The 20,292-nt window shown below is 45.4% G+C and overlaps 1 protein-coding gene and 1 long non-coding RNA gene across 3 annotated transcripts in view; one reads left to right on the top strand and one right to left on the bottom strand.

Moving 5' to 3' along the window:
- Window positions 1–611, bottom strand: part of ERICH1 (glutamate rich 1) — a 58,482-nt gene extending 57,871 nt beyond the window's left edge. For both annotated transcript variants that reach the window (XM_033143006.1, XM_033143007.1), the window contains exon 1: window positions 512–611. In XM_033143006.1, the coding sequence (XP_032998897.1) occupies window positions 512–536 (25 nt within the window). In that variant the 5' untranslated portion in view covers window positions 537–611. The remainder of the gene's footprint in view (window positions 1–511) is intronic.
- A 597-nt stretch (window positions 612–1,208) lies between these two features.
- Window positions 1,209–20,292, top strand: part of LOC117043394 — a 170,856-nt gene continuing 151,772 nt past the window's right edge. Inside the window, exon 1 of the long non-coding RNA XR_004426182.1 lies at window positions 1,209–1,300. This is a non-coding gene — a long non-coding RNA (uncharacterized LOC117043394). The remainder of the gene's footprint in view (window positions 1,301–20,292) is intronic.

Raw genomic sequence — 20,292 nt, 5'->3', positions numbered from 1 at the left:
AATTCCTCAAGTCCAACGTCTGCAGAAACGGGTGGGTGGTGGCCGTCCGGACTGCGGGCTGCCTGGGAATCCCAGGAGCTTCGCACAACTTCACGGAAGCCCGGTTTTCACCTGTCAGACGTCGCAGCCCCCGGCCGGTTTTCTTTGCCAGCCGATCGCAGGTTGGGAGTCCCTGCAAGCCGCTTGAATTCTCTCTCACTCACTCGCGCGCACTATCGCTTCTTGAAGACTTCCTGGGAACGTCCCACACCCCCCGCCCCCAACGTCCTTAGTCCCGGGCAAGCTTTTAGAAGTCCATGCCTGCCGGCAGCTCTAACCACCATCACCCCCACCCCTGGAATCGCACCCAAAGGTGGCTCCACTTAAACTAGACACGGAGAGGGCTCCACCGCCCCCTGCTCGGAGCAATAACCCAGCCAGAGACCTCCCTTGCCTAGGAACCGAGGCCACAATCTGTTCCCCATCTTGCATGCATATGCAGCCATTTCACCTCCCGTGCCCTGGCCCTCACCTTCCGTCCTCCTGCTGAGAGCCATCCTGCACGGACAGCGCGCGCGGAGAATCCCGTGCAAAGCACTCGCCTTATCCGGCTTGCAAGAAGCAGCAGCAGCCCAGCACGCTCCGCTTCCTTGAACAACCCGTACCCGCCCTCCTGCTTCCTCCTTCTTTGAAAGGGGGGCGTGTCCACCATCAGGGGGCTCCCCTATTGGTCCGGGGCGCATGGAGCGGGGCGGTCTCAACGCAGCCGGCGTTCGAATCGCGGAACAGGCCTCCCCCCCCCAGCTCCGCTCCGTCTGACCCACCCGCGCCTGGGACGGAGCCATGCCGCGCCTTCTGGGAGGGGCAGGAGAGAGCGCGCGCGCGCCTGCGCGGAGCGTGAGAATTCCGCCTCGAGGGCAGCTTGGACAGCGGCGGCGGCGGCGGCGGCGAGCGAAGCTCAGCGCACCAGTCGCTTAAAGCAGCGGCGGCAGCAAATAGCAGCACCACCGCATGGACAGCGGGAGAGAGAGGGAGGGAAAGGAAAGGGGAATCATTAACCAAGCCGCTGCAGCAGCTACTTTAGCGCGCTCGGGTTTGTGTGTGCCTGAGAGGGTAACAGTAACAGAGCCAACGCGGGAGATATAATGTCCTACCTCACGCCTCCGCCTGTCTCCCGCCAACATCTCCCTGCCGCCTCGGCCACCTCGTCCTGCTGCTGCTGCTGCCCCGGCTTCTCCTCCTCCTCCCGGCTCGCCGAGCCCAGCATGCACCCCGCGCTCTGCTAAGCGAATAATGCCCTAGAATGTCAGCGCTGAAAAAGGTAAGGGCGTCGAGGGTCGGTCGGTGGGGCGGGGGGGGGGGGGTTAAGAGAGCAGGTAATGGTCGAATCCCGGGAGAAAAAGGGAGGGAGGGGGGGTAAGGGAAAAAGTGTAGGTGCGGGAAAGGAGGCAGCCAGCCGCGAGCGCCCATCCCCGGCGCAACCTGGGCTGAGGGTGCGAGCGAGCCGGCAACAATCCCGGACGGCGCTGCAAACTCCGTCGGAGTGAGAGGCGAGGGAAACAGCTGGTGGGGTTCCAGCTGCGGGGGTGCGAGGGTTGAGTCACGGGCTGCGCGGGGGGGGGCGGGCGGGTGCGGAGCTGTGAGAGGGCAGCTCCGGAACCGGTGCTGTGTGTGCCGTCGCTGCTGCTGGGCTTTGGCTCAGCAGCGTGCATTCCCTCGGTGCTGGGTTGTTTCAGTGAAACGGTGTATTGGTGCCCGGGGGGGGGGGGGGGGAGGAGATGTTGCCCCGGCTTTGCCTCGCTTTTCTCTCCTCCACGCGGCAGCCTGCCGTGCAAGGGTTGCCGTGGGCTGGAGACGCAGCTGCTGCGGAGGCTGCTGCTTCTCTCCCGGGTTGGGATGGGGGGGGGGGAGAGGAGGAGGTGGAGGTAGCGGGGACGGTCGCTTTAGCGGGGGCTGCGGTTATTTCGGGCTTGAGGGGGGAGTTGGGGTGGGGGGAAGAGCCACTCCTGGTTTTTTTGCTTTTTGCTGCGGGGTGGGGGTCGCCCCGGGAGTGCTAGGCTGTGTGGTCACAACTCCTGCGAGCGGCTTTTTTTTGGGGGGGGGAGGTAGGGGTGCACATTTTAGGCATATTCTAGGCGCTTCTGGTGTAACCCATCTGTGGTTGTGGAAGGAGCAGCTTTCGTTATTTTTGGGGGGGGCTGTTGGGGAACAACTACAAAAGAGGCAGCAGCAGTGGGGCAGGAGTAATGAATGGAATAAGACAGTTCGGGGTTTTTTTGTGGGGTGAAAGTAATAATGAAGTGGGGGGAGAGAGGCCTCGAAATTAATGCCGAGGGACGGTTTTGGGGCGCTGTTCTGCCAACTTGGGTGATGGGGTCGGAAGGAAGGCCCCTCCAAGCACAACCAGACTTAACAGTGACTGAAAACGCTGGTGTAACATTTTGTGAGTTGGGGGTGTCTCTCGTCACTCAACACTGATTCGTTTCTTGTGGGGGGGATTAGTGTTGCAGTGACAGCCTGTGTACACGGTTTGTGTGTGTGTGTGTGTGTGTGTAAAACCTCCAAGAAATAACGTTTTTAAGGGGCTGCTAAGGTGTATGTGGAGTTTCTTAAACGAGGGAAAGATGGAGGATGCGGAGGTAACTTCTGGGGGTTTGCAGAGGTACCTGGGAGGGTGGAAATGAGGTAACTCGCCACCCAGGATCAATTTGGGGGAAATGAGGGTCTTGAAGCGACATTGTGGGCCCCTGATTAGGGTGTGTGTGTCTCTCTATCCAAAATAACCTGGGGGGGGGGAAGAGGCTGGCTGAGGAGATGGAGATGCTTGTGGGGTGGTGGTCTCTGCTCATCTATGTTATAAACGGGGGAGGGGAAATTATTTGGACCGAGGTGCCTGTGCATCTGTGGAGTGTTCTCTTCTCCCCGGACTAAGCAGGGAGAAATAAATAAGAGGGGTGGGGGTGCTGGGGCGGAGAAGGTCGAGTTCATGTGTGAGGCTGCTTCTGCCCCCCCCCCCCCCGCGCAAAACCGGGGATCGCACTAGGAAGGTGTCGGGTCGAGAGGGACGTGTGCGCGGGCGCGCGCGCTCTGTGTTCCTCCGGCTGCTGCTGCTGCGGTCCAATGCGCCCTTGCTGTAAGAAGCTGTGCGCCTCGTTACTCCAGGCAGCGCCGAGCGCCGTCCTCTACTGCTGCTAGCCCGAGCTCGCTCCGCTTTCCTCGCTCTTCCTTTGGGCAAGGGGCTCTGGTTGCAGAGGCGGAGGGGTCTGCCCCACCAGCTTCAATGCCGCTGCTAACCGAGCAGAAGAAAGAACTCGAGAAACTCTGTGCATCACAAGGCATGACAGGGTGCTTTTATTTTTTTGTTTTTTTGGACGCGCAAATTTGGACTACAAATTGAGAACAGTGTAGCTCGGTGGAACCGGGCTGAAGCTCAGGGAAAGGAGCGTTACCTCGTGAGAAACCCAATGCAATGGGGACACACGTACATGCACGTGTGTGTCAACTAGATTCGTGGCGCCTTGAGGCAGCCCTGGGCGCCGGGACAAATAGCACCCTCACCTCCCGCAGGCAGGAGAGGCAATCGGCGACTCCTCTCTTAAAAAAGAATTATTATTATTTTTTAAAGGCTGATTTCGGAGGGCGTTGGAAGGGTTGCTTTGCCAGAAAAAAGCTGGCAAACTATTGTGGAGCGGGGGGGAGGGGGGAGAGAGTGTGTGCTATTAATCGTCTCCTCCTTCACTGCTCTCTCTCTCTCTAAATGCATCGTCTTATGCGCCTGTTGTTTCCTTAGCAATGCAAGCAAGCTATCGGCATGAATCCTTCAGGAGGGCTTGAGGTGGGGTGAGGGATGGAAGGGTTTCCAGACGGAGATCCCTTCATCTCGACTTGCAGGCTGCAGCCTTCAAACCCGGGCTCGCTCTCCAAGGCAAGGAGGCCACCCCGCGCGCGTCCTGTCTCCGAGGTCATGCCCAAGAACCGCGCCGCGTGTCCCCCTCCCCTCTCACGCTTTGCGGTAGCCGAGCTGCGGGGAAGAGTCTCTCAGTGGCGAGGAGTTCCTTTGATTTCTGCGCGGGCGGCTGCGTCCTGTGTGCGGAAATCAGCTCCGCGCCAAGGCAAAGCGGGTTCACACGGCGCGCACGTCTGTGATTCATGGCGAAGATGAGGCCCCGGCGCTTCCATCCTTGGCAGAGCAAGGCTCGCAATCCCGCCGGGAACTTTGCACTGCTCTTCCCCCAAAGTGAAAGAGCAAGACCAAAAACTCTCCCTTGTTGTCGGTTTCTTTACGGAGTTCGGAGACAGAAATAATCAAGCCCTTGTGATTCTACCCTACCCGCACGTGGGAAGCAAAGTGGCTTGGCTAACTTGGCCTACAAGTTATAAGCCCCCTTCCGCATTTGCCCCATGGGGGGGGGGGAAGTCACAACAAGAGGAGCCTCTTTTCTCACACATTGGAAAGGCATAGAGTACTTTTTCCCATATAGGACTTTTTGGGAATGAGTGGATCACATAACACGTGTTTAAAAGAACCAAGCGTGCTGGCAGTTAGGAAGAAGTTGTTAATGGGGTAGGGGGTGTTGTTGATGCAGCATTGAAATTGTCCTTTGGTGATTTCTGGTGACTCACAGTCAGGCATTGTTAGGAGTCAGAGTAGCATTCCACACCGTGTAGCATTTCCAGTGTTAAGAGACACAAAACTGGGCAAAATTGGCTTGATGAACAAGGCATTGGTTGAATCACAAATTTCAAAATGCCCGTAGAAAGAGAGAGTGCAGACATTTTTTGATTGTGAAACAGTGAGGTTTTAGCTTCACTATGATGGCTACTCATGGAAGACTGCATGGTTTTTCATAGCATTGTGACACTCCAAAGTTCAGAGTTTAAACTGGGTCTGAATGGAATGCTTTTAATATGTTATGGTCTAGATGCCAAATGTTTGACCAGCTTCCTGTTTCCTGCCTGAGACTGGCAGCAAAAGCCCCTGTTGGGCACTGGCAGGTTAATCATGGTCCTAGTGGGCCACCAAACATAACAGCTGGGTTGTGTTCACCTTGATAGGTCACAAGTTGTGAAATGCCTACTTCATACTAAGGGGGCGTTACAATTTTCATCAGTTTTATATTTGTTTGTTGATTTATTTATTTATTTATTTATTTTTAAAAAATCATTTTCACACCTATGTTCCCTGGCTTTATTATGACTTCCCCAACTAACCACAAACACCTGTATAAGTAGACTCCATAAGTCACATTCTGAGACAGATGGAGTTAATGTAACCTAGATAGAAGAAATGGAACTAAATGTGTGTAACTCCAATTCTGACATTCTCCATTATCTACCTCTGGTTCTCACATTATTCTCATTAAAAGCTATAGAATTCTAAGCTGTAAGAAATACCTTAGTTCTTCATTGTTCAGGGCCCTGGACACATGATAGATGTGCAGACAAATACTATGCATTTTCACTGAGAAGTTCCACAAAATTCACTTTTTTCACTCAGCAGTTGTCTGTTTCACTCCCCATGTGAACTGTTACTTCCTGACTAATGCAAATTCAACGGGAACAACCATCTTCTGTTGGATTGCATTGAATGTATAGCTCTTGTGTTCAGGAAAGATCACAATAGGTGTGTTTTCAATAGTCCTGTAGCTGCTGCTATATGTAACAAATGTTACAATGACATTTGAATTGCACTAAATATTCATCTTGGGAAAGAAGTCTCCCACTCACATTCAGCAACATTTTAAGACTTCCAGATTTCTCTGTCTTTAAGGTTGGATTTTGCAAGTATATCATGATTTATGACTCATTTATTCCAATGCATTGTTCAGCATTGAACTAGCTCGTATGTAGTGATTTGGAGACATATACAGTTATTTATCAAAGATCTAATTCTGGCATTACTTTACTTAGCCCTACTTTTGCTTTCTAGAAGCTCAGCTCCTAAAGGTGTGCATACATATGATCAGTGCTTGCATTAGTTTTACAGTGCAATGCTAACCATGACTGTGTACACATTACCAGCTTAAAATGCAGTGAGGTCAATAACAAGAAAATGGGTGAGCATTGATAATTGAGCAATCTGCTTTCCTTTATAGTCTACTCTACGGTGGTACCTCGGTTGTCGAACGTAATCCGTTCTGGAAGACCGTCCGACTTCCGAAACGTTGGACAACCGAGGCGCAAAGGGTGGTTGGCAAAGTCAATGGAGAAAAAAAAGAAAAAAAATGCAGCGGAAGCCGTTTGACTTACAAGGCTCATTCGAAAATGGAAGCAATTACTTCCGGGTTTTTGGCGTCTGGGTTCCGAAATGTTCGGCTTCCGAGACGCTCGAAAACTGAGGTACCACTGTATTTAGAAGTAAGTCCCAATAAGTTCACTGTGGTTGTCTACACACTACACCTTTATAGTTCATTCAAAGCACATTCTTCCTCTCAGCGAATTCTGGGCACTGTAGTTTCCGCCTCGCAGGGTTACAATTCCCAGAAAGCCTTAACAAACAATAGTGCCCAGAATTATTTGGGGTGGGGAAATATGCTTTGGATGTGCCTTAAAGGTATAGTTTACATGCAGCCTGCGACTGAGTTCATGCTATGCAAGCTTAGGACCGACACCTGTGGAGCTCGACATGTCTTTTTGTGAAGTGAGTTAGCATGGATGACTACAGTTTGAGAGCCCCCATCCGAATTGATGGTATTGTCTATGTAAGTAAGGAACCTCAGCCCCAGGAGCTGACTGTGATTCTCTAAGGGCTCTCCACCAGGCCATACCCATCAAAAATCTCTTGAATACTTTTGGCGACCTTGGACTTTGCATTAATTTGCATTAATTGCTCTGACAACTTTAGCCTCTTGCATGTGGCCCTCAAGTCTGCAAAAGTCTCCCCACCCCTGATGTAAGGTGTGAGGGACACCAATTAAGGCGGTGGAAGTGAAGGAGTATGCCTTCATATTTCAAGACCCATATGTTATCATTCTTAAAGACCAGGACACCTGAAAGATCACCTCATCCCTTACATACCCAGTTGATCACTGTGCTCTGCAAGCAATACCATCTTATCAGGAGATGTGTTCTGCACAGTATAGGAATCGGACATTTAGTACTGTGGCGCACATTCCTTTTGGATTTCCTTCCTGCTAAATGTTAAGACATGCATAGCTTCCTTTGTCTTTTCAGCGCCTGCTGAAGACCTGCTTTCAATAAGCCTTTTAAATTGAGTTTTCTCCCAGCCTACAACTGTGTTATACTTATTTCTAAATGTTTTTTTAAAAGAAGTTTTAAGATGTTTTATTACTTGGGGGTTTGCTATCATGCCCTTGTTCTTAAAGAAGCCCAGGCGTCAAATAAATAAATATAAATAATATATACACCCCAGTATATCTTTGGTTATAAGGCCCCCCAATTTCTCTCTGTGTGTGTAGATGTTATGCCCCAGTTCCGAAGTTCAAATCTCACCATAACCATGACCTCACTTGGTGACTTCAGGCAAACCTCTGTATCTCCACCTGACTCTCAGTAGTGAGATAAAAATACTGACCCACCATCCAGGATGGTTTTAAGAATTACTAAGTTTGTGGAAAATGCAAGGGATACTCTAAACCGCTAAATAAATGCATATCACCATTGTAATCTGCTTGATTTAAATCTCAAACCCTTTTTCACAACGTAAAAGTTGTCCCCAATACATTTAGTGAGCATATAAATTAGGCTGAAATCAGTGCGATTTACTTCCATGTAAAAGCTTTAGATTGGGGCAAAATAATTTTGTAACTATTTGCATTAATCAAAACAATTAAAACAAAATAGAAAATTCTTTCCAGTAGCACCTTAGAGACCAACTGAGTTTGTTCTTGGTATGAGCTTTCGTATGCATGTACACTTCTTCAGATACGTGCATGCACACAAAAGCTCATACCAAGAACAAACTCATTTGGTCTCTAAGGTGCTACTGGAAAGAATTTTCTATTTTGTTTCGACTATGGCAGACCAACACGGCTACCCACCTGTAACCAAAACAATTAAATCAGCTTTCACCCCTCCTGGTAGGGAAATGTCTATCAATATTTCCCGTGGAGGGAATTGTGTATACAGTATATGTGACATTAAGGACGACTCACCTAGAAGGTATTCCTTCTGTTTTGCTGATGCTCCTCACCCAGCTCCTTTCCCACTTTGAACATTTTCTTTTGGCAATTGATGTGTGTGTGTTATGTGTATAACAGAATGATAAACAATTTCCAAAGCTTTAAATTTGGGTAACTTTGTTGAACAATTACATAACTTGAAGAATCAATGCAAGAATTTTGCAACTTTAAAGTGAGGGATAAAACTGATGGTACGCCTATTTTTAATAGCCAGGAACAATTAAAAATGCAGTTACATCAAGTAAAATCAATTTTCTTTTACAACTCTTATAATCCTCTAGACAGTGTTGGCAGTAGAATACTGAAATGGCTTTTTTGATCCTAGTATATGTCATTGGGGGCTTTTCCAACTACATGAGTCAAAGGAGAACAGCTGCTGCAATTCAATCTTATTAACAGGACAGACCTTGCTAGCTTGTCAGGTGATCAGCAGCGAACTTATTTTATTTCAACAGGCATGTTGAAACAGAGGCCACAAGACCTTATTGCTAACTCTACCTTGTCAAATAGCATTGTCCTTAAAGTTATAATTTTAATTGGCTATTATGTAGTCCAGGCATGGCCAAATTTGGCCCTCCAGATGTTTTTGGACTACAGTTCCCATCATCCCTTACCACTGGTCCTGTTAGCTAGGGATGATGGGAGTTGTAGTCCCAAAACATCTGGAGGGCCAAGTTTGGCCATGGCTGATGTAGTCTATCAGCGTTGGGTAGATCTGTTTGTACTCCTTTGTTTTCCCCTTAGTTTTTCCGGGCAGATTATATTAGAAGCTTCTTTCTTACAGAGAATGCATTTTTGCCCAGTATAATCAAATCTTCCTTGTCAGCATGAGTAATATAATCGATGTGTACAGTTTTAGGAATACTTTGGGGTGGTGTTGGCGGGGAGAGGAACTCTCCCTTGAATGTTTAGATTTTTGCTGCTAAAGGTAATTTTCTCCACTATGAAACAACTCCGTTGAAACCCTCTTGGCTTGTACCATCCACATGTGCATTATGGTTTTATGGATGATTCAAGACGTATTCACACTTTAGAACAACCCAGAGTTTGGCAGAATTCAGTTTTAAAGCTAGTTGTAGCAGACCCTTGGTTTTCATTCCACAGTATGGATATTCGTTGAACCAGATGACTGTATAAGGAGTTACCTTTATACTATTGGGCCACCTGTTTACTCAGTCTGGCAGCAGTTCTTCCTAGGTCTCAGGCAGGTTGCTCTATAACCTGTTACTTCCAAACCTTCAAAAGGAGCCTGTGGCCTTATGGAAGCCACAAAGCCTGCAGAACATGGGTTCCACCATCACTTCATGATATGCAGGCGAACAACAACACCAGACCACACCTGTGAAGCACATTCCATATTGATGCAGCCCTGTTGATGGAAGTGCTAATATATTTCCCTTTTGCCATTAGAAAAAAACTAATATATGTGCAACGCAGAACAGCTGGGACAGCATCTAAGTGGAATGAAACATAGGCATGTCCCAATCTCCTTTTATATCTAACCAAGATTTTATTTCAGACTTGCATGGGATGAAGAGTTTTCGTGCTATGAATGATACACACAGCAACAGAAGTGTGTTCTTGTCGTCGTCCCCCCTTTCCCCCTAAGGGAAATAGATTGGTACTGCACACTCAAACATAAGAGAGTTTAATTTTACTTACTATCCATTGGGTTTATTAATTTGATTGCATGCTGTTTCTATCGCTAGTACTGTAAGGCTATGATTCAGAAAGCTACTCTAGGCATGCAGTCAGCATTCCTTCTGCTATGAGGCATAATGGGACACGTTCTAATTATTTCTAACCAAAGCGAGAAAATAAAAACACTGTTTTTGCATTGCAGGAAAAAAAAATCTTGGGTAAAACTTAGCAAGCAATGTAATGATAAAATTCTCGTTTCCCTAAAACAAGATGCTCATTTCTCCTACAGATAACAGTTCCTGAGCCTACACTGGCTGAGCGACCATAAAATTAGTTGGAAACACTGCCATTCCTGCAGAACTCAATTATGTGCTGCTGGTGTTAAAGACATCCCAGCAGAACTCTCCAGATCAGTTGTTAGAACATTCCACTGGTGGAGCCATTCTGTCAGTGTGTCTATGGTGGTGGAGTGGCTGGAATGAGGCAGAGTCAAGGGGAGGATGTGGGCGGCTCTTGCTTTATTCCTGTTAGTGGCACAAATTGCCCCAGACGTAACACAAGAAATTAGTTTCCTATCGACTCTTTCTGTGACTGTCACTGTCACAGTCCCTGTGGAACTGTGTCCACAGGAATGCCATTTTTTGTTCTTCCCCAGCTTGTATGTCCCCCACCCCCCTCCGGCGGGAAGGTAAATGGCGTTTCCGTGCACTGCTCTGGTTTCACCAGAAGCAGCTTAGTCATGCTGGTCACATGACCTGGAAAAACTGTCTGCGGACAAACGTTGGCTCCTTCGACCAGTAAAGCGAGATGAGCGCCGCAACCTCAGAGTCGTTCGCAACTGGATTTAACTGTCAGGGGACCTTTACCTTTTACAAATACCACACGACCCTTTCTGCACTTGGCTCTGGTTGCTGGAATTCTGGATTCTAGTTTAAAAAAATGAAGTGGGTCATGCAAGCCTGAACTCGTCTTCTTCTGCATTATAACACAATATTGTATACTAGATTGACCAGGATGACAAATATCTGTTCTTATCCACTTTTGGATGTGGAATTGTGCTTCAAGCTGGAAAATGCTGTAACATTATTTGAGTTTCAGGGCAATTTTCTCTTCCGCCCACCCCTCTATATTTACAATATAAGTATTCAATTAAATAAATTGGTTTCCTTTGATGATCTGTTCCACATTGCCAAATAATTCTGTTTTGTCCTCCTTTCTTTTGAAACAGAATTAATAGTATTTATGTCCATGTGATCCCACTGAATGAAGCAAGAGCCATAAAATAACTCCTTTGGGACTAACTACTGTGCAAATTTGAAGAGAGAATTTCCTCTCATTAATCTGGTAAAAAAGAAGGTTTCCCATTAGAGGAAGCTGCTAAGACAGGAACAAGTACTCTGTCACTCCCCCCCCCCATTTCTTCTTCTTTTTTTTTTGCAGCAATACCCTCTGGCAAAAGCTCTATCTGGGCATTCAGATGGTTTCTATCTGTAGATATCTTGACATTAGTCATTAAGTTAGGCAGTAAAACACAGTCTTGCAATCTGGATTTCTGTCAGCCTTTTGTTCTAATGCTACAGAGCAGCACGATTTCAGAGAAGGTTCTGAAGTTTTGCGTCCTGTACATTTATGCATTTTGTGTAACGCATTGAAGGTACAGCCGTGTAAAACATTTTTAACATCTCAGCAGATCTCTGGTGGTTTAAGAAGATGTATTAATTCAAGGTCCCCATTAGTCAATGGATTGAAGACATGACGGCACTCACAGCTTGTGAACAGTTTGCTTATAGACGCAGACTATGTTTGGATAAATATATTGATATTTGGAATGAGTTTATACAGAATATAGTAGGCTATTAATGATCATATATGTATTAGCATATATAAGAATCTCTCTCCCCCCCTCCCTCTCTCACACCCCCCTATGTTCCTAATTGCTGTACCCTTCCTCCATCAGCTGCTTGTCAGTGGTAAACATCATGGAGAAATAAGCTGGTGCCCTGTAGGATCCCATAAAGAACCAATGGCCAAAGAATAGTAATGCTGAGCACCATCTGCTGGGAATTGCTCCATGCTGGATCTAGCACTAAATAATGGCATCTCAACCTATCCTGATATTGTTGTTGATAGCACCAGAAGTCGTCAGGACATCAAGCAAAGTCAAAAGGGATACAATCTTCAGTATAAGCTGGCTTCTGGGCCAACGAAGGCTGTCTCAGTTACAAAATCAAATTTGAAGCCAGATTGAATAGGAATGCCTGGAGCAGGACCATCATATGCGTGAGCATCTTGTCCCCAAAACGAACATTCAAAACAGGGTGTTAAGTGTCTAAAGAAGACACCTTCTAAACAGTCTTACCTCTGCTTTGCATAAACGGTTGGGATCCTTTGCTGCCGAAGCTTTTATAACACCTTGCGCCCACCTGTCCAGAACATTTGACCTGCTTTTATCAGCCAGGATTGAGAAGGCTGCGAGTGCAAGTGGTCAGCCTCTTACCTCCATTAATACCATTTACATCCTCAGGTTGAACAAGCTGAAGCCTCAGGCGCTGTAATCAGAGTGGAGTCTAAGTTGGAACAGATGTACAGTATATATAAAACTATATATAAAAATATCTGTTTGGTGCAAAATGGTTGGGGGAAGGATTTAAACGCTCATGTTAGCACGGCAAAATTTATCTGGAACAGTAGTTCTGGGAAATATCCTTGCATTCCTCATTGTAAGCATGATGAATTATCTAAGTTTTTAATAAAACATTGCCTTCCACAGTAGTCCTAACTATTGGCAGTTCTTTATGCAGTGGCCACATTGCTGTGCTTAAGCAGGTCTGCGTTGTCATTGTCTCATTGGGGTGGCTGCTTGAGAACATACCCTCCAACACCTCGTTGGCAAAATCTGGGACACCATCTTCCCAGAAACCATTTTCCTGTTTTTGTGTGTGCAAGAGAACAGCGGCTATTTGGGACACTGTGATTTCACACGTTTTCATGTTCCCCCCAATGCTTTTTTGGGCATGGCACCCTAAAGCACATGTTTTGGGGCACCGTGTGAGATCACAGCCCCCCCCAAAAAACATCTTTTTAAAAGGGGAAATTGTGGCACAAAATCACACAAGATCACGTTATCCAAAATGGCCACCATTCTCTCGCAATAAAAAAATGGGGTGTCTCATTTTTTCCTGAGACACTTGTGGGGTTTGTGAGAACCACATCTTACATACTGTTGAGTTCCATGATGGAGGAAAGACATGATATAAATGAAACCTTGACTTCAGAGCAGCCTTCCTGAATCTGATCTCCAGATGTTTTGAATGACGGCTCCCATCATCCTGACTCACTGGTCAGGCTGGCTTGAGCTGATGGAAATGATAGTACAAAACATCTAGAGGTTGGGGGAAAATATCTTAGGCCACGGTGTTCCAAAGAAGGCACACTTGATGCCAGCACCAGTTTCTTACAGACACCAGGCAAAAACTATTTTTAATTTGCTCAGGTTTTTGAAATTTCAGCCAACTTAAAATTTTGCTGATGGTTCTCTTTCATCTGCCAGATGTTTGATTTGTATTTTATTGTCCTGACATTGGCTTTGGGACCAATTCTGGTAAAGGGTAGTAGAAATATTTTAAACAAATCAATAAAAAAGCACAATTCCCACCACAACCCCGCCTTGAAATTAATGGGGTTTCTGCAAGAGGACATGCTTATATAGGTCCCATACATTTCATTGTGGCCTGCTAAGTGTAATTCCTTGGTGGATTGTGCTGTTAACATCATGACTGTCTTGATTTCAAAACGAACCCTTTCAGATTTCAGATGGAATTGGTTTGTGGATAAAACACTCAAAAACTGATCGCCACAGTAATATTAGCACAAAGAGGTGGATTCTGTTCTGTTCATCCACCCCCAGCATACTTAAAAATAATATTTTTTTCTTTCGCCAGAGAATTATATGAGAATATTTAGCTCAAAAGGTGGCCTGGTTAGGAGAATTCTGAGAAGTGGTTGTCAAACAAGTCTTTCCATGTTATTTAATGCTAGACAGTGTATGTTTATTGTACGGTACTAGCACCATGGGAATAAAGGATAAATTGAGCTTTCCTGTTGGAGAATGGAAGTGGTTAAAGAGAAAAATGTTCCTTTCTTTCTCATATCGTCTGAAAGGGGCATATCCATTAGTGCAGGAAACTCTAAATGCAGGTGTTTCGTTTCAGCAAAGTCTTGGTATAGCAGACTCCCTTAGCAGCTGATTCTAGCGCCAAATCTACGGGGTGGCTGAACATAACTGCTGGGCATTGCTTAACAACAGGTGACTTTCTAAAACCGAAGGCTTTGGTAACGTGAGAGGTCCTTTACGAATATTCGCTCATTGGTTCATTCTGCCTTTGTTGTCCCTCCCAAGAGCAGGGAAGTAATTCCTTTCCAGGCCCAATTTAAAGTGTTGGTGGTTACTTTTAAAGTCCCAAACCAGGGCTTTCCAAACTTTTCATGTTGGGGTGATAAGCTTTTTTAAAAATAATAATATTTATTAAAGATTTTCCAATTTAAACCAAATTACAATACATGATTTAATTTTCCAAACTCCCCCTTCTCTCACCAAGGGGAGCAAAACAAAACAGACCCCCCCTCTCACTGGGGTAATTATCAATTCTTTCCCAATTTAACCAATTAGCTTGTATGCATCATCTTTACAGACTTCCCCGATCCCCCCCGTTCAATTCCAAATTAAACCCTAATTCACAGTTATCACCAAATAAATATCGATGCTACTTATGCATTCTAACATTTTTCTTTAACCTCTTTACCAAATAATTATTCATCTGACATATCTTGTTTATAAGTTTGATATATCCTCTGCTTCACAATATTTCTGAACCCTCCACAGCCTAATTTTTAATTCCAATAGATTAACACATTTTAATTAATTTAATTTTAACTCTTCTCCCCCCCCCTTTCCTCCCTCCGGTCCCCAAAGTTTTGGCTGTTAGTTCCAAATCCTTAACCATCGTCCATTACCATACCATCTGTCAAAACCATAAACAAAGAGAATATCCATACAGACATACATTTTCTCAACCCACCCCCACCCTCTCAAATTCCTGAGCCCCAAAGTCCTGGGTGATAAGCTTTTTAGACATGCATCATTTTGCGACACAGTTATTCAGCTTTACTAGCAAACCAGAGGTTAAACTGACCCTTTTCCAGCCCCGGAAGGAGCATGGGGACTGAGAGCGTTTGCACAACACACCTACACACTGCAGCCAACACACACAACGTGTCGTGACACAGTTTGGAAAGCTCTGTGCTGAACAATGTGAGACCAAGCAATCTGAAGGATTGTCTGCCATCCTTCTTGCTCCTAAGACCAGTTTTTCTTTAAATCCTTCTGACAAGCCTTCCACTATTAGGTTGTTGGGAAGGTGGCCTTTTCCAGGGTGGCCCCATGACCTCCATAAATTGATACTTATGACCTATTTCATGAATGACTTTAAACTGCTCCTTGAAGACTTTTAAAATAAAATGTTGGTACTTTTTTTTTTTGCTGATGGCCTTTTAATATGGTATTTTTGCTATCTGCTTTTACACTTACATTATTTTAGTCTGCTGATACTGTTTTTATCTGCTGCTATGGCAATTTTTAGATGTGTTGCGCTTTTGTTTTACGACTGTAATGTTACAGATAGTTAAAATGTTGGGAGGCGACCTTGAAAGGCAGAAAATAGAATTAATAATAGAGATGTTTCTGAACCTATTTCGCTTAGCCTCTGATATTTTGTACAGCTATATCTGACTCTGCTTTCTCTATCGTAGTCCTCCGGGGGGATAATGTGGACCAAATGCTTCTCAGTTGTTAAGTAGGGACCGGATTTTTCTTCTTCTTCTTCTTAGACTGTAGATGTTGCAGAAATAAAGCCCACCTCTTCATTAACAAGTAGTAGTCGTTCTTCAGATTGATAGCAGTTGGTTGTCGTATAGGCATATCTTTCTCATCAGGAAAACAATTTCAAAGTTTATGTCTCGATCAAAATGTCACACTGTGTGTGTGTGTGTGTGTGTGTGAGAGAGAGAGAGAGAGAGAGAGAGAGAGAGAGAGAGAGTTTGAATTCTGCAGCATGGAATGTAGGGAATTCATCACTGAGCTTGAATTTATGTGTAAACTCAGCAGCAAGCTTAATGTACAACACTGCACAAACCTAGAAATTAAACAAGCACCTCATAATCTCAGAAGAAGAAGAAGAAGAGTTTGGATTTGATATCCCGCTTTTCACTGCCCGAAGGAGTCTCAAAGCGGCTAACATTCTCCTTCCCACAACAAACACTCTGTGAGGTGAGTGGGGCTGAGAGACTTCAGAGAAGTGTGACTAGCCCAAGGTCACCCAGCAGCTGCATGTGGAGGAGCGGGGACGCAAACCCGGTTCACCAGATTACAAGTCTACCACTCTTAACCACTACACCACACTGGCTCTCAGGACCTCAGAACCTCAAGTACTGCCTCCCCGCATTTGAATCGACCCGTACCCTGCAATCACCATCCAAGGCACTTTGTGTGCTTCTTCATAGGAGGTCTGGAAGGCAGCAACAAAGGAACGGGCCTTTGCTGCAGTGGCTCCCTCCCTGTGGAATGCTCTACACAGAGAGGCTTGCATGGCGCCTTTGTTCCATATCTTTACGTGCCAGGCAAGAACATCCCTCTTCTCCAATTCTTTGGTTAATTAAGCAGTCTATGGCCTTTAAAATTATCTCTGTGTTTGGGGGGGGGGAGGAATTGTTTTTGTTTGTTAACTATGTTATGTATCTGTGTATAGCCCCACAGAACAGAGATGGGGGTGCAGTGGGGGTGGACTGCCCCGTGTGTCTTCACTGAGGGGGGTGACATTTGGCGGGTAGGCGCTGCGCCCAATGTCCGCCATTGGCGGCTCGCTCCGCCCCCGGCTGTAGGGAGCGCACCCCCCCTCTTCGGGAGTGTGCCCGCCCTGAGCAGCGCGGGCATATGCTCCGCTGCTGAACAGAGTGTGGCTTACTTCCAAGTAAACGTGCATTGGATTGTGTTACACACATGAAAGAGAGAGCTTTACTGTGCTCAGAATTTATTCACATTAGTACTTAAACAAACAAAAAAAAAAACCATGCATATCCTAGACATGGTACCTGAAAAATCACATGACCTCATACCTGGCTGCATATACAGAAAGATTATTGTTGGTTGCTACTCTCCAGGTGTGCACCAAGTGGGACACAGATGGTGGTGCTAAGGGATGGAGAGTTCTCTATGGGGGTGCCCTTCCTATAGAAGGCTGTCCCCAGGGATGTTTACCCTTGGCTTTTACATTGCTGTTTTTTTAAAGAGCTGGATGAATACTTTTGTTTTTTCTAGTTGGTTTCTTTCTCTCTTTTAAACCCTTTAATCCTGAATTTGAATTGGCTTTGTGCTTCGTTATATACTGCTTTTATTTCTGTGTACTTTTAGCAGTATTTTATTCTACATTACATTATCTCAACAGAATGTAATTATATTATCTCAGCATATGCAGTCTTGATTCTTCTTCTTTTTTTAAACCGAAGAGCGGGACATAAATAAAAATGTACTGTGGGTGTGGTGAGAAGGTCATTTGAACTGCTTGTGAGGCACGATGATTCGGCAGCGTGCTCCAGTTCACAAACTACAGTATGTGCTTGCAACGAACCGCTGTTTTCTGTGTGCAGAATGCCGTGTGGGCTTTTAATTTATTTCTTATATGTAGCTAATTGTCAGCTGCTTGCAGAGCGCTCCCAGGAACCAGCCTTTATGGGGTAAATGAGGGGCACAAAACAACAACGCCCTGTTCTTGACATGATTGCCCTTTTGCTTTTTTTAAGATTTGGAGTGGGGAAAGTACCAATTAGAAAGCGTATCAAAGGCTCATTTCACATATGACATGTTGGTGTGAGATCATATGCGTGGCATACAAAATGCAGCGTTCTTACTTTTAATTTGCACATGTGCCAAAGCAATCCAAATTGGCAGCCAAGCAGGGCAAGGCATTTTGGGTGATGCCCACACATGGAATTTGTTTTACAGCGAGAACAAGAAAGTCCCATCCCTACAAGTTTTCAAATGGCGCACCTGTACTCTGATTTTAAGGGGGCTGCAGAGGTGGTTATGTTGCTTATTCTGCTTATTTTTTGTTTTTAAGACTCTGCTGGGTGGACTGTTTTTTTATGAACCAGCTCCTTTTAAGGATTTGGGATGTTTTAGATTGTGTGTGTGTTTGCTGCTTTGAGAGGATATTCTCCCGAGAAGCGGTGTAGAAATCGATTACACAAACAAACCCTTAAAAAAAAAAAAAGCTTTCTGACAGTGTGATCCTAAAGGTAAAGGGACCCCTGACCCCTGACAGTGTGATCCTTCTCAGAAGTAAATCCCAACATATTTCATAGGCCCTTACTGTCAGGTAACTGTGCGTAGGATCATAGCTTTGAGCCAGTGTAGCTGTGGTGAAAATGTCAGACTTATTTTGGTTCAGCTTTGACCTTGAGCCAGTCATTGCTTCTTAGCCTCAGCTACCTCACAGGGTTTGTTGAGCTCCTTGGAGAAAAGTTGAGATATAAATGGAATAAGTTAATAGGCAATGAGAACCTTACTTCCAAGGGTTTTAGAGAGAATTCTTCGTCCTAGCTCTGCTTTACTGTGTAGAGCAATTCCGAGTAATGTTTATCATTATCATGGCTCCTGGCTGTATGTAAGTGGTCATGCATTTTCCTATTAAGTCCAGCAAAACTGTGCCTGTGGTGTTTTGCAGGAGACCCTACTTAGGGTTTCCAGCTTCCACATTTAAGTAAGGATGCTCAAGAACGAAAGGCCTTTGGTGCCCTCTGCTGTCTAACAGTTGACTATTTTGAAGACAATGTTTACTGTTGTTGCCTATATTTCTCAAAAATTAATCTCCTGTCTTACCATAAAACTTTTCTTTGCTCTAGGAAAAACTACAAAATAGCAGATTCCGCCGGTGTTGCTGACTAAGGTGGTTTTTTTTCTGTTAGTGTCAAAACATCTACCAAAGGAAATGTAACTTCAGCAGTAAATTTTGGGGATGGAAAGTTTCTGTTTTTAATTCTGGATGGGTTTTCTGAAGATAAAAAAAACAACCCAATAAATCCAAATGCTTTCATGAAGCTGCTATGCTGTTGGTTTTATATATACTATTTAATAAATATTTGCACCAGGGGTAGCCTTCCAGATGTTGCGGAACTACAACTTCTATCATTCCTAACCATTGCTGGCTGCAGCTGATCGGAGATGAAGCCTAACAGCATCTGGAGGGATATTTATACCCCCTCTCACATTACCTGCCATCCATATAGTTGTAAGTGCAAATATATAATGCTGTTCCTTTTCCAACATCCCACAATACATCTACTTATTATTATTATTATTATTATTATTAATAATAATAATAATAATTTATTTAGTTAGTTAGTTGACTTTTTCATAAAAAATGACTCTACAAAGACAATAGAAATACTAAAAGCGGTTATAATAAATGCAGTTGATAACAACTTTAAAAACAGCCAAACACATCTATATAAATAAAGGTTCTGCTGCTCCACCAGAAGGGGCCACAAATACATAGAAATCCTTCAAACTAGCAGCCAAAAGCTGGTATAAAAGGGAAACCATTTTGCCTGTTGTGTCTAAAGCGGGACAAAGAGGGGTTCCAGGAGAGCCTCCCTGGGGAGAGCATTCCACAGGTAGGGAGCCCCCACTAAAAAGCCTGTTCGCATGTTGCTGCCTACCAGAAGTCCTGTGGAGGAGGCTCATGGAAAAGGGCCCGAGATGACAAATGTAGGGTTTGGTTTGTTCATATCTGGAGAGGCAGTCTATGAGGCATTGGGGCCCTGACGTGTCAAACCTTTATGGCTGGCATAGGCAAACTCGGCCCTCCAGATGTTTGGGGACTACAACTCCCATCATCCCTGACCAGTGGTCCTGTTAGCTAGGGATGATGGGAGTTGTAGTCCCAAAACATCTGGAGGGCCGAGTTTGCCTATGCCTGCTTTATGTTTAAAACCAGCACTTTGCATTGAGCCTGGAAACTAATTGGTAGCCAGGATTGGTGCTATATCCTCATACTGTCGTGCCTGCAGCGAGCAATCTAGCCTCCAAATTCTGCACCGTCTTCAGTTTCTGAACCGTCTTCAGAGGCAGCCCAATGATACAGTTCATTGCAAGGAGTCTAGCCTAGGTGTTACCAGAGCGTAGACAACAGAAGTTTAGGCTACCCCTGTCCAGATAGGTACATGGCTGGACCAACAGCTGAAGCAGATGGAAGGCACTTTGCACCACCAAAGCCACTTAAACCTCAAGCAACAGTGATGAACCCAGAAGGTCCTCCTAGTGCTCATTTGGAGGGAATGCAGCCCCATTAAGAGCAGACAACCTCCCACCCCTCCCACCTATCCTGTAGCAATGCCTCAGTTTTGTCCAGATTAAGGCTTCAGTTTATTGGCTTTCATCCAGTCCATTATTGAGACAAGGCATTACTGAGACATTTTG

The sequence above is a fragment of the Lacerta agilis genome, chromosome 3, assembly GCF_009819535.1.
Source record: "Lacerta agilis isolate rLacAgi1 chromosome 3, rLacAgi1.pri, whole genome shotgun sequence".
NCBI classification, from domain to species: Eukaryota; Metazoa; Chordata; class Lepidosauria; order Squamata; family Lacertidae; genus Lacerta; species Lacerta agilis.
The sequence above is the reverse complement of the archived record's forward strand: the minus strand, read 5'-3'. Positions and strand labels throughout refer to the sequence as shown.